Below are 16,872 nucleotides of genomic sequence, written 5' to 3' on the forward strand. Positions count from 1 at the left end.
CTTGATTGGCCCTTTTAACTTTATTGGGTCTAACTTATGTTTTGGGTTAGGGTATGAACAAGAACTATCCTAATATTGTTTCTGATCAAATTATAAACTTCTACAAATTCAAATAAATTGAATTTCACAATAATATTATACAATTAACACCACATTTATTTCGACTTGAATACTCACTTATGAGCAACACGAAACATATTAACTTCGTGTGGCAGACATGTTTTTGCAAGTCTATGTTGACGTAAACAAAGGTTTTTAAATTCGATTCATTTTAGTATCGACTTAGCGTTTAATCTTATGAACAATTCTTTTGAATAAGTTAAACTTAGAGTGTATAATTTCTACCAAATTCAAATACTTAAAAAAATTAAGTTGATAATCAATTGATTCGATTAAGATAAATTATAAGCAACGAGTGTCTAAATGAGTCAAAATAACTTGTGCACATTGAAAGTAGACATTTTATAAATCATTGAATTTTAATAAATATAAATATATTTTTTTAAAAATTATTCAAGTTCTTAATAATAGAATATATTAAAATATAAATAAATAAGTAACATATAAAATAATAATAAAAATAATTATTTTATTTATATATTAAAAATAATTCGAATTCATCAAGTGAAATTCACTTTTTTTTTACCTGCTCTTATACAAATAAAAAATAACATAATTATAAATCATTATGAGATATATGTATATACCGTAGATACATATAATTTTGACGTACCTAATTTTTTTTATATTTAAAATTTTTAAAAATAATAATATTATTTATTTTTTATTTCTATTACTATCTTAGGTATAAATGAAACAACTAAAAAGTTTACTGTTTTTTTTTTCATAAAAAGGATCAATTTCTGTATATAATTATACAGTAATATTTTAAATAAAATCTATTTAATAATATTTTTAACAAATATAGTTATTTAACATATTTTTAATAGTTATATGAAATAATCTATCATATATCGCGAATTAATATAAAATTTATTTATTTTATATTTTATTTGTTGCAATAAAAAATATCCTAATATAAATTTTATTTGTTTTTTGGCTGGAATATAAATTTTATTTGTTAAAATAGTCACATTATATTATTGTTGCCATATTTAATGGTCCATCTCACATTCTTGCTGTTATACAGTAATAGTGTTACTCCTTGACCCAATCTTTGCATCGGCTCCCATGCACTCCCGCGGCTTGGTTCCAAACAATGGCTTCACAAAAAGACAAAAAAATGCATTCAACTGCCCACCATGTAATTTTTACCAACTCTAATTTGGTTCCCATTTCAACCTGTTAGAAGACCAGCCAACACCCTCTATCTCCTTACTCTACCGCATAACTCTACTAATCCATCTCTACCTTTATAATTTTTTAATATATATCTCAACGGCTCTGCATTATGGCATAGCAATGTACTAATAAAATTGCCTGGCACATGTGAAAATTTTCCTATAGTTTAATTTTAAAACCGTTTAAATAAGGAAAAGTATACGGAACCACCTAATAATCAGCCAAGAATGGAACAACATAATTAAAATATAATTAATTTAATTTTATTAATTTATAATTTCATTTGTTTTTAAATTACTGTTCACAACCTACAAAATATGAGGAAAGAAACGATTCTCGTAGGAGAGAATCACGGAAACATAGCATTCGGTTTCAACACCCTGGGTTACCCTTTCCAATTAGCGCCGTCATTCTTTTTCTCTCCCCCAAGAAGCATAGCCGCCTACTTCCTCCACCGTCTTTACCCAATCACTCAAGCTGTGTCGCCGGCGTTGTTTCATTGATCGTTGGGGCCGCTTTTCATTCACTATGTAGCCGCCGTTGATGCATCACGTCCCCGGAAGCCTTGCATGCATGTCACGTTGATCATCATCACTTGCTTTAGACCGTCCACATCAAATTATATAAACCGTGCCTTCGTCCTTGCTTTTCCTCGGTCCGTGCCTCTGTTACTCTAAAAAGAAGAAGCGGCTGTGGCGGCGCAAATATTCTGTAAAAAAATTCTCCATGGAATGCTCAAATCCGGAAGGGAAACCGAATAGCACAGTGATCAATGCTAGTGAAGGCAATGATGAATTGAATGACGATGGCGTTGTTAATCAAGAGGGTTCCTTGGTACGTTCTATGTTGTATATGTTAGTATTGAATTGATGAATAGTTATATGAGAACTTGAAGTGTGAATGTTTCTTTTCCATGTTTTTTAGATGTTTCTTAAATTTATTTCTTTGAAAAAAAAATATCGGACACCGACGTTGCTAGTGGACATGTTAATAAGGTATGATTGCAATTGAATACATTGGGTTGTGGAACAGACTATAATTAGCTAATGTCATTGATAATAAAACTTCCAGTAGAGATAGACATAGATAGTGGATATGGAAATTAATTGGGTTGTGTGGAAGACATGTAACATCTATGATGGCAAAGACAAAATTATTGGTATTGTATATTGCCCCTAGATGTGCGTATAGTCTAAGATCTATTTCAATCACACTATGGTGTCCGTCTATGTCATAATGCATGCAATCAATTAAATGTTGTTATTGATTCATTGATTTCTAATAGAAATTTTTTATTAAAATGTGTCTTGTGAAGGCTTCTTATTCATGGTAATTAGATTATTAGCATTTGGAAAAATCTGGAGAAATAATTTGTTTATAGTAAAAGTCTGATTGAGTGCTATATATGTTTCTATTTATTTGCTGATATGTTTTATTGGATTACTTCATTATATAGTAATGGTCATAAGTGGATTAAAGTTCTGTCCCGGTTGTCTTTAATTGAAGGTCGACGAAATCACCGACGTCATGGTGACGAGAAATGATGAGTTGGATTTAAGACACGAGGTTTGAAGTATTTCTTATTGTGTGTTAGCACGTTATAGTTACCACTTTAATACTATCTTTAATTTGTATTTTGGTTATGTGAATTGGCTTTACAGTTGCCGGATCATAGTGGGCTCGGTGAAGAGGAAATCCCAGCCATAGGAATGAGATTTGATTCGCTGCATTTGGCACAGGAGTTTTATGCAAGTTATGCAAAGAAATTGGGGTTTGTAACTAAAGTCAGGAACATGAACTTTGACAAGATGCGGAAGGACACAAAGATATCCATTAATCAGTCTCTTCACTGCACTCGAGAGGGTTATCGAGAATCTCGTGTTAAGGCAGCAACTAGGTCAAACAGAATAACAGCCACGAGATGCAAAGCAAGAATGTATGTCATGCTGGACAGGGAGAAGGAATGTTGGGTTGTGTCCAGGGTAGAATTGAGGCATTCTCACCCCTGTTCGGCTGATAAAGCTGTCCATTATCATGAGTACCGGGAGCTGACCATGCATGCCAAGTGTGTCATTACGGATAACGACGAGACTGGCATAAGACCCAACAAGACGTATCTAGCACTTGCAAACGAAGTTGGTGGGTCTTCAAACCTGAGTTTCTCAGAAAAGGATGTCAGAAATTACATTACAAGCAATCTCCGATGCTCCGACAATGCGGACTTCAATGGGATGATGAATTATTTCCTTCGAATGAAGGAAATCAATCCCAACTTCTTTTATGCATGATGTTGACGATGCTAATAAATTTAGGAGCGCACTCTGGGTAGATGTAAGGTGCAGGGCTTCGTGATATACGGAGATGTGGTGTCGTTCGACCACGTACGGAGAAACAGGTCTGCATAAATATTGGTGAATTGCATGAGCAGTATCTGTAAATTTGTCCTGTTACTTATATTTGCTTTTTATGTATTCTCAGGCATGGTCTACCGTTTGTTTTGTCGGTGTAAACCACCATGGGAAGTCAACCCTTCTTGGCTGTGCTTACTTGGCAATGAGGAGATCCCTAGTTTCGAATGGGTGTTCACGCAGTGGGTGAGATGCATTGGGACTGCGCCAAAGGGTATCATTACCGACCAGTGCAAGGCGATGGCTGGTGCTATAAGGAAGGTCCTACCTGATATGTCCACAGATGGTGCATTTGGCACATAATGAAGAAAACACAATTCAAGCTTGGTGGCTACGCTAGGTATGGAGAGTTGAGTGCAATGATGAATCACATTGTGTTAACTCTCCTTCGAGTGAATCGTTTGAAGTTAATTGGGCTGCTTTCATCAAAGAATTTGCGTTAGTCAGAACAGATGGTAGCAGGTTTGTGATCGTTAAATCCCGTCTGTTGGTTTCATGGTGCATATTTATTTATAGTTTTATTATTGCCGAGTGTTTCCGTTCTTCTGTTTTTCTTAATTTTATGTAGCGGATGTTTTTTTCAATACAACTAATGTTTCTTTCATAGTGTCTGGATGTTTCTTTTATATGTTCTATCGATGCTTTGTACGCTGTCATCCTGTTGGTAATAAGCGACACTCTTATGCTATTTATTTTTCGGGAGATCTTTATGCGAACGACGTAGTGCCATATTCTTCAAGAGTGAATTTGGGCCGGATGAGGAGCACACAGCGGAGTGAAAGTATGCACGCATTCTACGGTGGATACCTCATTGCAAGAGTGGATTGGTTCAGTCGTCCATGAATACGATAACGTGCTTGGAAACAAGGAGCAAAAAGAGCTTGAAGATGATGCTGCGGACTCGAAAGGAGTCCCCATGTTAGGGAGCACAGGTATTGAGCGACAGTTCAGCAGGAATACACCAGTAATATGTTCCGAACCTTCAGCTGGAGGTAAGGAAAAAAAACGATTGTGTGGTTCGATCAACTGAACAAAAGGGAGATACAATTTCTATTAAAGTGGATGAGCAGAAGGTATTTTGGGGGAAGCCTGTCTACCATACCTTCATAATACAGTTTGACCCTTTGAGTCGAAAGAGTCGGTGCGAGTGCAATAAATTTGAATCTTTTGGTATATTGTGTTGCCATATCCTTGCGATCTGGTCATACTATAGAGTTGACACAGTACCGAGCTGCTATGTACTTCCTCGATGGAGTAAGAATGTCATCCGCAAGCACACTTACATTAAGAGTAGCCATGACGTGGCTCGGAGTAATGAAAGCCACAATTTGTTTAGGAATCTGTGTTCGGAGTTCTATAACGTTGCTCAAGAATTTGTTGCTTGTGAAGAGGAAGCAGCCATCTTGCGAGCTGCCCTTTGGATGCAAAGTCCAAGCTGACTGATCATGCTAGCATGCGTTCCTGCTCTTGATGGGACTCAGAATAGGATGCTCACACGGAGTACATGTGATGTTATTTTACATGACATACAGGACCCTCAAGGTGAAAACCAAAGGACCCTAAGGGTAAGAGACTTGGAGCAGAATTGGACAAGTCAATTAAGAAGTCAATGGAAAAAAGGAAGAGGAAATCACAACCGGTATGTGTCAGAAGTGACGTCTATGTTAAATTGTTTATATGGAATGGTGTTCTTGTTTCTCATAAGTTGTTCTCTTTGTGTTGTGGATCTTATAGGATGTTGTTGATCTTCAGACAGATAATGATTGCCAAGGTTCTGTAGACAACAGATTTGAGGACTCTACTATATGGAATTCAGCAGATGGTGGCGGATTCATAGACCTGTTGAACTCTTTTAGGCATTTATAGCCATGTTTCTTGGCATGAGTAATTTGTCATACTTTGCTAGATTTCTTGGTCCTTTAGACACAAATGAATAAACTCTTCATTTTCCTGTTTTGTCACTTTCATTTATCCTGTTTTGAAGTATTCATTAAAATAATCAAAAGTACATTTGTTGTTATTGTTCCCCAATATTTGGTTAGTATGGTTTTGAAGAAATGAGGTATCACTGATTTGTTCGCAAAAAAATAAATGTATTAAATCCGGACCGAAAATTGCCATTTAAAAAAAAATCCATTCATATGTCAACGAAATGCACGCTGTCGTTAATGCGTAACACATGAAACATAGGATTCATATTCAAAATCATCCATTTTACAAGAAAAAGAAACATCCGTATGACTATCAGTAGCATCATCTAATTAAAATCTTGGATAAAATCTAGACGGATTACGCTCGAAGGCCATGCAAAGGTTATACTTCCAGCGTCGTCACAATTTTAGCAACAGAAAATAATCGAAAAAAAATAACGCCTACACTTTGTTAACACCACGCTAGTAAATCGAATGAACTGTCACTTAAGCATAGTCATGCACAAAAGGGTTATAACAAAACATGAGCCGCATACTTTTGAATGAAGTTCTCACAAGTTCAAATGACTAAGACTATATAGTTGATGAAGCATAATCAGAATCATCCAACTTACAAGGAAAAGTAACATCCGTGTGCCTATCAATAGCAACATCCAATTAAAATCTTAGTTAAAACTAATTTCTTGAAAATCCTGAAAAACCTAACATACGAAACCTGCTAAGGAGTATCTAACAAAACACAAGCAATTCACTTCTAAATTAAGTATATACAAGTTCAAATTCCTCAAATATGAAAGATCAAAAAATAATTTCAGAATCATCCAATTTACAAAGGAAAGAAACATCGTAGTGCCAAGCATGAGCAACATCCATGCAGAGGAGTCTTGAATGTCACCATCAACTTGACAAATTCTGCAACATGAAAACCTGAACCTGCAGTGAAACTGGCTTTATAAGGCTCACACGAATTGAATCTAAGTCGGCAAATGGGTATATGAACGCCTATAACTCTATCAGGAGGCCATGGATAGACTAAGGCATGTATATTGATTTTTTCTTACCTATGCATCTGTCTTCTTCCGTTGTCTCCCTCCCTTGGCTGGCTTTCTAGTGGGTAACCCCGCACGCTGCAGCATGCTCCTCGTGCTTGGTGCTGTGAAGGGTGATTTCACAGCCTTTGTCTTTTTCCTAGGCTGGTTGCGGCGCACAAGAGCGATGTCCAATGCCTGCAGCGCCATCCCAATTTGTGAATTATGAGGACCCAAGACTATGCCTAGCATGATCTCATTCCTAAACTCCTGTACAACGTCCTGCATGACAATATTGTGTGGAAGGGTAATTTTAAATCCGTGAAAGAAACTGACTAGAAAGAGCTTCAAATTAATTGTTATAATATATCTAACTTCACCTTGTCCCAATGCTGCAAGGGTTTATCTAAACCACAAAACTGCATGAACTTGATGACGAATACACCACAATCCGAGCTATATGTACAAAGAGAGAATATTATTTCCGGTCATGTTATCAATATCAAGTAAAGTGTTTTTAAGAGTATAGATAGGTGGCTTTTTAACTGACCCATTGTCTTGTCTTGGCACGCTAGGATAGAAACGAGGTAGACCGTCCTCCGTGCGCTCATATACGGGAATCGTAACTTTTGCCATGTCTTCAATGAGTCTCCCCTGAAAAGCAGCAACACGTTAGCAATGATACATTTTGAGTTACCCAGGCAAAAGCTCTTCTAATTGACTGAGGTATACTTATCGCATAAGTATGTATTTTTAATCTTTCACTATTAGGTTCTCCTGTATACATACTATCCAGTACCCACAGCCTTTTCTGATATATCTCAAAGGCATACAACCACCAGTGACGTTCGATACAAACTGGGGCAAACCACTGTGATGGAAACAGAGATAACAAAGCAGTTTCATGAGCAATGGAGTCACCAAATTCAAATATAACAAAATGTCTAAAACAATTAGCGTGTTGTTGAAAATATAATTCAACGAAAGCCAATCACATCTCAATTAAGTACATGCAGATTCAATTGCCTAAGACGTGAGAACTAAAAACAAATATCAGAACCATCCATTTGGCAATTAAAGGGAACATCCTGTTAACTATCACAAGCAACATCCAAGTAATAAACACGATACTGTAAGCACCTAACCCGAAAAATCGACATTCAACTATAGCATTAACTTACCCATTTTCGCGTCGAAGCTGCTATCTTGTCAAAAAATATAGAATCATCACCGAAGTGAGGACCCAGCCCTACATAGCTAACAGTAGGAACCTCCCTGAAGGAATCCAAGTTCCTCTTGTGCAACACAGTTTCCTATACAAAAAGCACAATTTAGGATCAGGCCTCAAATATTGATCAATAAGAAGACACCAATTCGTGCATACCAAAATTCCCGGAGAAATACAGTAATAGTCATTCTTAAACTGCAACGATTCTGAGTCATTAAATGTTGAACACATCCAATGAACGATCTGTATAAAAAATTTACATTGCGTTAGGGTCATATGTTTGTTCCACCAAATATATTAAGAAACATATTCATTTAAACGTGTTAGAGTGATCTACTTACGTTGCTGGTGACCCAGTGCTGGGTAGCAATGAGCAGATGTCTCTCGAAGCAATGACAGATGTTGCTTTCCTTCATATGCCGCCATACCTGATTCTGCTCGACGAACGATTGGCAGCCATCGCCGCACTCGCTCCTCAACCTCGTCCAGCTTTTGTCCTTTTAGCAGTGGATGAATCTTATAGGGGTATATTGGGTGAGCATCTGTTCCGTCTGAGTCATGCCGGTGAAATCTTCTTGCTTGGTGGGGCTAGGAGTCTTGCAAGACGGGAGAGGCTGGCACCACGATCTGCAGTGGCCTCGTGTTCTGCAGTTGTTCAAGGTATTGCCATATTTGTTCACTCTCGGGGTCTCGGTTCGAAAGGAAATTGGGATTACTGCAAATAACTCAACCTATGTTAGAGAAAAAGTAGTAGTATACGGATGCAATTCCTAATTCATTAAAAAGCAAAATAGAATTAATAATGAAATAGTTTTGCATAGAAGACTTGCCCGTCGAACTCCCATTCTTCATGTTTCACCAAACTAACAGAGAGTGTTCCTTCATCGGGCAAGCTAGAGACAGGTGTTGCTTGGGCAGCGTTATCCTTATTGAGGTTCACTTCATGCGGATCAGCATTTGGTTTTTGTTGGTCATCCCTCTGGTTATAAAGTCGGCACATCCTCTTGGCCAGAGGCTCATTCTCCTCGTCATCATCTGTGCTAATTGGGAGTTCCTTTTTCTCAGATTGCTTTGGGCTGGACCTACGTGATCGGTCCTTCTTAGCCCCTCCGTTTTTTTGCGCACCACTCCTGCTATGCTATTTTATGCATAATGATTATGTTGGGTAAAGAAACATCCAATTACATTGAAAAGAACCTAATAAACTTATGCAATGCTATCAATATACTCACTCTCTCGGGTTAGTTTTAGATCCGTCCGTGCGGCGTGAAGTGCTTCTAGTAGGAGGTGGAGCTGTTGTGCGTCCACTTGTTCGTCTTTCATGTGACACCTGCCTTCTCTCTCCACAAACCGAGCTCCCCTATTTGAAGTGATTGCATGAACCGAATTAACCATAGCAAACTAAATTTGTTAATTAACATGATAAAGTATCCTGTTTACCCTTGGCGGCACCGAATCCTTTCGCCCATGCTTCTGTGGTGCCTTTTTTCCCGTTTTCCTCCTTGCAGCTTGCGGTGAATGACCCTTTATGTCCTCAACTACACCCTGTCTAGTCAAAAGACGTCCCTGATTTAAGAAATGAAGAGAATCAATGATCTTAATCGAATGCTAAGGCACCACCAAAAGAGAACCCAGAAAATAGAATGATAAAACGGCAAGAAACATACTTAGAGTCAACGAAAAAAGGAAAAAATAGAAAAACATATTCACTCATCTGATGGGCATTTTCGACCTTCATAGTGGCATAACTTAACCTTTTACAAGAGTGAAATGAGTACCTCGGATATAATATACTGCGCCTTCTTTTCTAGCATGTCCGAGCTCCACGCATCGAGCCATGGCTCAGGCTCAAGACAATTGTCGAGCAGACCGTATTGCAACCGCTGAAAATAGAAGATCTACACAGAGGACGGGCACAAGTCATTTTATACATGAAGAAAAACCAGGATGAATATACTATTAACTTGAACAGTTAAATCATCAACATATCAGTAAATATCAGACAAATAACAGTACCAGAGACTGAACTCTCTAAACTAATGTAAAGCAAATTACTGTTATACAATTTATTTTGTTCAGAAAATGACATACTAAATTTGGTGATGGTCATTGCGTCATACCAACATGAGGAACATGCAGCCTTCACACGTTTTGTTCCCTTTCAGCTTATACTTTTCGACTGCCTTGTCAAACCACTTCATAGTTTCCAACGGCCAGTGAATCTCCGCGATCAAACATCTAACACTGCGTAGATGTGCCATGGAGAGAGAACCTGTTGAGTGGTGGGGCACAGGAACATTTTCATCACCACCAGTAGAAAGTACCTCCTGAACTCCATCCTATCTGATTCCGTGGCCATTGGACAACTGTAAACTAAATCCCGAAGCTCGGTTGTTGTCCGTCTATGGAATCTTTTTTTTAATGGCCACGTGGGACGATTACTCTCATCGAGAGCTGGAAATGGATCCCCTACAACATGTTCATGTGTTATAGCATTGTAATATTACATGCCCAAAGATATTTATGCCAGCACGCCTATGCAAAAGTAAGTAAGATATAGGAACTTACCTTGAGACGGAAGGCCGAAGACCCGATTAGCTCGGCATTGAGGCGGATGTTGCCTATGTCGAGTACAAAAGTTCTCTGCTTTACTTGATACGACTCAGCCAGGTGAACCATGATGGCTTGCTTTACAGACCAATTTGGAACACGCCGCAAGAATCCGAATCCAATCTCATCAATCTCCGCAAGCTTCTCAACGGAGTTTTATTAGATAGCGTTTCATCATGTTATGAATGTAGAGCATCGGGACTCTAACAATTTCTGTTAATTGTTACACCAACGGTAAGTCACACATACGATAATGAATGGTAAACTGTGAATGGTAAAAATCATGTTACCTTTTCCCCATGTTGGTTGGTTTTGTTGCAAATCAATACTGCTACAGTCTCACAAACAGCCCCCAAACATTTAACGGAAACTGCTATACAAACATCATATGCAACATCAAATAGTTCTCAATTAATACATATCAAACTAACATTCAAAGTAATTCTAACTACAGAAACACCCATTCGCTAGTTATAGTAATTAGCAACATCCAACAAAGTGGTCCCTGAAGCTAACATAGATTACAAAACTAGCATAAACCATTTAGACCCAATCTCAGTTAGAAAAAAATCATAATTAGTTCTTTAATTAGCTTGAGTCACTGATATGTCAATACATATTCCTAACTTATTAAGTGCACGTACATATATGGAATTGAATCCTTGCAAAGAACCATAAGCAATTAAGAAATTGATAAATAGTGCTTGGAGTTAAATTTGAAAAAATGAATACCATAAGAAATTTGCATGTTGTGGCAATTTCATGTAGTAATGATAGGTGCATATAGATTTAATTTCTACGATAATAATATTTGCAAACAAAAATTAAGTTGTCCTGAACAAATAAATCATATTTAATATCAGTCATAACAGAACTCAGCAAATTGTTCCACCAATATGATTCACTCACTGTATGTATAGTATATAAAGCTCATCATATAATACAAGTACAAATTTAATCTTTATATAGGCTTAACTCTGGCAATTGATGAATTACCTAAATATTAGTGAAAAAAAAATTTTGTTGTGGTGGTTTTAAATTCATATCAAACCCAATTCCAATTAGAAATATATCACAATTACCATTGAAGTACCTATCTTATTCCCAATGAATTTAAAAAAAAAAACACCTTAACCAAATTACAATAAGCCCATAGCATAAAGCTCCAAGGAAGAAACACCCTTCAACAATAAAACATGTATAAATAAAGACATTGTCTTTAAACATGTTCCATTTGGTAAAGAACTACATACACCCAAAAAAGGGGTCAAAAAGTAACAATTACAATAACAACAATAGCACCATTCACGTGTTCAGAAGTAAGCAAATCATTTTTTGTTGCTGGTGGTTTTAAATTCATCTCAACCCAATTCCAATTAGAAATTATATCAAAATTACCATTGAAGTACCTATCTTAGTCCCAATGAATTTTTAAAAAAAAAAACACTCCTTAACCAAAGATTACAAAAGCCCATAGCATAAAGCTCCAACAAGAAACACCATTCAACAATATAACATGTATAAATAAAGAAACGGTCTTTAAATATATGTTCCACTTGGTAAAGAACTACATACATCCAAAAAGGGTCAAAAATTAACAATTACCGAGCCAACAACAGCACAATTCACGTGTTCCTCATAAGCTTCTTTGAATTATCATCAAAGTTCAATTTTTTTTTCTAGGAAACTTACAAACTCCAACAGATTTCATCTAAAATCTCGTATAAATGTTGACAATAAAACCAAACTTTTTTGGATTAGGTTTTATCTATTAAGAACATAGCCAAATTCAATTAGGGATCAAGAAAAACATATTTACCTGTGATCAAACTTCCGAATAACAATAAAAGATGCAGCTAATACTCTTGGAAACAACCAGTGATGCACCGAGGTTGTATTACCTGATCAAAACCAAGAAAGAAGAAACACCCACTCAATTAAAATTTACCATTACCACTACACAGAAAACTACTTCAAATTCTGTTTTCAAAACATGCATAAGAAATCAGAGAAAACATCTACCTTACCTGACAATTGGTGAGACGATCAGAAGATGCTGGGCTAGAGAACTGGAGGAACACCGGCGGATGGCGCAGCTGCAACAGTAGGCTTCCTGTGCGATTTTCCCGGTGGTGTGGCGCCTTTGAAGGTGTTTTTGAAAGTTCTGATAAAACGGTGAAAGTAGGGTTTCTAATGAGGGTTATTCTGGTTAACCGTGGGTTAATTTTTCGGATGTTGGAGCCAATTGGGCTTCCGGTTTCAAGCCCAAATACATTTTGGCTGATTCTTGGCTGATGGATAGTTGGTTCCCTAGCATTATTGAATAAATAAATATATAATAATTCATTAGTATATTTGGAAGTAATTTATGAAGTCAGCATTTTTGTGTGGTTTAGGTGAGAGAGTGCAAAATATAGGTGCCTTCTATGGTACCTATTGTTTTATTGTACCTATGGTGACTACAAAGAAGTTTTCCAATTAATTATGGACATCTGGTCTTTTTTTTTTTTTTAACGTATCACTAAAAATGTTGCTTAAAGAGAAAGTGTTACCCTTAATCGTTAACTTGGCTCTGATACCAAATTTTGAAAAATAATTTGTAAATAGTATTGACCATTTCTACTACTTTGATGTATATTTATAACTTTTTAATCTTGTTTTAGTTTATAATATTCTTTTTTGCATGGATTACTGTATATAAAATCTTTTATCTGTTTGTCTTTTTCTTTAATATTTCTCAAATCCTCAATTACTTTTTATTTCTACACTTTCTTGTTTCTAATATCTGTTTAATTTTTCAATTTCATTCTCCATTTTTTCTTTCAGCAGCTTTAATTCTTTTAAGTCGTAATGGTTTTCCAGGCATTTATAATTTTTAAGTTTAATTCCAACTTGTTTATATTTATTCTTATTTCTATCCTTATTATAAGATCTTCAATTTCAATCGAAGATATTTAATTCCCTTTTATACTCCTTTATTTACTTTTTAATTTTCTCGTCCTATTTCTTCCTTTTTATTTTCTGGTTTTTCAATCTTTTTATGCTTCATTATTTAAAATTTCCGCAATTCTATCATCGATTCATCACTATTTTCTAGAGATTCTATTAATTTTTCTAGCTCTTCAACTTCTCTTTTTAAATTGTCATAAATTATTTTAGGGTTTCAATGCTCTTTGATTTATTTCAGAAAACTGTAAATAATTCAAATGATTTTTCATTCAAAGAGCTCTTGTTTTTGTCTTGATAAGTTACATATATTCTTCTTTATTTATTGTCATAGTTTAGTGTTTAGGGTCATTTAATTTTCGACCTTTTTGTTAGTTCTTTATTTCAGAACTTTCTTAATTTTAACTTAGATAAACTTAAAGGGCTATTAATTTTAGATTCTCTTATTGAAAATTCGATGAAACTAATTTCCTGATGGTTCTTTAGTAATAGAACTGGATTTTCAATAGCTTTATATTTTGGTATTTCTGTTTTTACAATTTTCTGTAATAATTTCACATAAATCCTTTCTCTGTTTTAATATTATACTATGGCTGTTTGTTAAAGCATAATTTATTGCATATGTAATTGAAAGGTTCATCTTGTTCCATTAGATTCTTTCTATGAAATTATAAGCCAACTTAAGATCTTCCAAAGTTTTCAGTTGATAAGGTATATATCCAAGATGGGCATTGAATTTAACATTTACGTTTGCCAAGTTTCCATGAACAATTCCAATGATTTGATCTATTGGGTCATCATAATTCTTTATCACAGATTGCTAAGCTTATTGGTGAATTAATTCCTTCATTGTAGATTTGATTAAGACTTGTATAGTACTATATGAATCCATCCAATTTTAGATCTTTTTTGTTGATCCTTAATTTTCTCAATCTGTTTACTCAATTCTCATTTATCAGAGCTATTTCAAGTTCTCATTGGCGGATTTTATCTTTATAGGGGCTTCAAGTTGAATTTTTCCATAGTATATTATATTTTTTCTATTAAAAACTTCTTTTAAAAGATTTTGTTTATTGAAATTTTCATTTGATTTGATTTAATTCTGTTTTTAGAACAGCCTGTTTTTCATTATCTAATAAAGCAGTTAATCTATAATAAAGATTCTTTGTTAATTCTAGGTTTTCTAAATAATTCATAACTAAGAAATTATGATAAAGGCGTACCTTTCTGGAGAAAACTTCCTTATTTAGTATATTTTACATAAGATGTTTTATCTCCAGAGGGGAGATTGTAGATACTAACTCCAGAGGGAGTTTAGAATTGGTTTTTCCTAAAAATTCTTCTTCAAACTATAGAATCGCCTCGGCAGCTCCTTGCTCCCTAGCATATGAGTACTCGTAGCCTCCTGCTTTCTATGGTTTGATCCTTCTACAATTGCCTAAGCAACCTATTTATAATGGTTGGGTCTGATGGACAATTCCCATCCTTACCCTTCTTATGTCGTCATTGCTTACGTCATTGTTTATTATCTTGCACCAGCTACACTGTTGGTGCTCTATGACCTAAGCGCTTACGTCACTATGCAATAATATTGAGAGATGCTTCAGATGTGCTGTCCTCCTCTTTCATTATGTGACCTTCAGATGCATTGTCTTCCTTTATCATGTGTTTGATTCCGTTTATTATTGCTTTCTTCAGATGACTCCGAGACACATAGCTGGCACTTGTGGTCTTCTCTGTCTTTTATCAAATAGCAGAGATTCCTCTTTATCCCTTCGGGGAGCTTTTCTAAGAGTCAAGATAAGTTGTAGAATGCTGATTCAAATTCCACTAAGAGTCTCATCTCTCTTTCTTCAATTTCATTCCTTTTACTGGACACAAGCAAAGTATTTCTGCTTTTATAATTGATTCTTGTGTGAGATTCCCTTGTTATCTTTTGAGTTCTTTCGAAGACCCTTGCTAGTGTGCTGGCTAGTCTTCCTTCATGACTGTAGATTGTTAAATCTTGAACTTCAATTGGTTGAAAATTTCCTGGGAAGATGGACATGAAGATTACTTGATGTGCTGGAACCAAGCATTCTTCTTCATTAAAAATAGGTTGACTATTCGTAAATTCTAGGGATATATGGATTTACGTTGTCAATCATATTTTTAAATCTCTTTACTGCATCAATGAATCCTGCAGGAAAACTAATAATTTTCAAATCATTAAAATTAAAATTGTATCAATTAATCCATACTGAAAAAACTGATAGGTGTCAGATGGGGAAGCATCTGGAAATATAACCAGCTTTGTTAGCTGTTCTTTGGCAATAGGATAATATCCCTTCTCCAATTCAGGAATCTTAAGGGTTTCTGAGATTTGATCTACAGACCCTTTTCTTTTCCTTGATTTCAGCCCTTGTAGGAATGTTTCTTATTATTCCTGTTCTCTGGATTTGAATTGGAGCTTTATCTGCTCTTTTTAGGGTTTGCTCTGGATGAAGAGCTTCATATTCCCTGAAAGATTCCTTTACTTCTTCCAGTGTTAAAAATCCTCCTTTATGAATTATCCTTGATTGATGTGTAAATGGTGTGCTTTTTCCCAGGCATCATATATTCCTTTCATGGGGCCATTATACATAATATTTTTTATCTTGGGTGGATTTTTTGATAATTTCAACAATTGTTTATTTTCTGAAATTTTTTCTTCACCTGATTTCCACCACGCTTAGCTGGCTGAACTCTGGTTTGGTTGTTGTGTTGATTTCATTGCTTCGATGGCCTTCTTGAGGGATTGGATCTGTGTCCTTATTTGCTGACAATGCTTGCATTTTTCAAGTTCTTGTTCGTATTTCTGGATTTCTTGATCTAATGCGTTGTAGACGAACTCCTTTAGTATGAAACCCTATGTAATTCCAAATGTCTCTTCCAGATAATTCACTAAGTTTTGGATTAGTAAAGGCTTCTAATAAGAAGGAATTTAACCAGTTTTCGAAAATTTCTTTTTCGTTCTTTTTGCAGTTTAAATCGAGCATTCTTTCTCCTTCCATTTCCTGGATTTTAGGAACGTATTTTGATGGTATTTTTGTATATTTTGAATCTTTATTTATAAACCCTTTTTTGAAAGCATAATTATCAAAATCTGTTTCCCATTTAAATTGAGATTGATTATCCTTAGATGTTCCAGCTTCATTTTTTACTTGTATTGGAATTGCTGGTCTTCGTCACTTGAATAATCTAGAATGTGTTCTTCATTTCTATATTTCAGAATTTACTAATTCCTCTTCTATTTGAAATTCCTGTTCCATATTATTTCTTGAGCCATTTTTAATTGTTTAAAAAGCATTAACTTCTTCTAATTTTTCTTCATATTCATAATTTTAGTGGTGGTTTTACTTTTAAATCTGTTATGATTATGTTTTGAAATTTTTCTTCCT

At 35.4% G+C, this 16,872-nt stretch overlaps 1 protein-coding gene across 1 annotated transcript; it reads left to right on the forward strand.

Moving 5' to 3' along the window:
- The first annotated feature begins 2,028 nt into the window (after positions 1-2,028).
- On the forward strand, positions 2,029-3,590 carry LOC130949001 (protein FAR1-RELATED SEQUENCE 5-like). Its single transcript, XM_057877844.1, has 3 exons — positions 2,029-2,136; positions 2,809-2,868; positions 2,964-3,590. The coding sequence occupies exons 1-3, from the start codon at positions 2,029-2,031 to the stop codon at positions 3,588-3,590; spliced, it is 795 nt and encodes a 264-aa protein (XP_057733827.1).
- The last annotated feature ends 13,282 nt before the right edge of the window (positions 3,591-16,872 follow it).

Source organism: Arachis stenosperma, chromosome 9, assembly GCF_014773155.1.
Source record: "Arachis stenosperma cultivar V10309 chromosome 9, arast.V10309.gnm1.PFL2, whole genome shotgun sequence".
In the NCBI taxonomy this organism is placed as follows: domain Eukaryota; kingdom Viridiplantae; phylum Streptophyta; class Magnoliopsida; order Fabales; family Fabaceae; genus Arachis; species Arachis stenosperma.

Excerpts from the sequence above, each read along its gene's own strand:
- LOC130949001 (XM_057877844.1), top strand. The coding sequence starts at position 2,029 with ATGGAATGCTCAAATCCGGAAGGGAAACCGAATAGCACAGTGATCAAT. Across the intron at positions 2,137-2,808 it reads TTAATCAAGAGGGTTCCTTG|GTCGACGAAATCACCGACGT; the intron begins GTACGTTCTATG and ends CTTTAATTGAAG. Across the intron at positions 2,869-2,963 it reads AGTTGGATTTAAGACACGAG|TTGCCGGATCATAGTGGGCT; the intron begins GTTTGAAGTATT and ends TTGGCTTTACAG.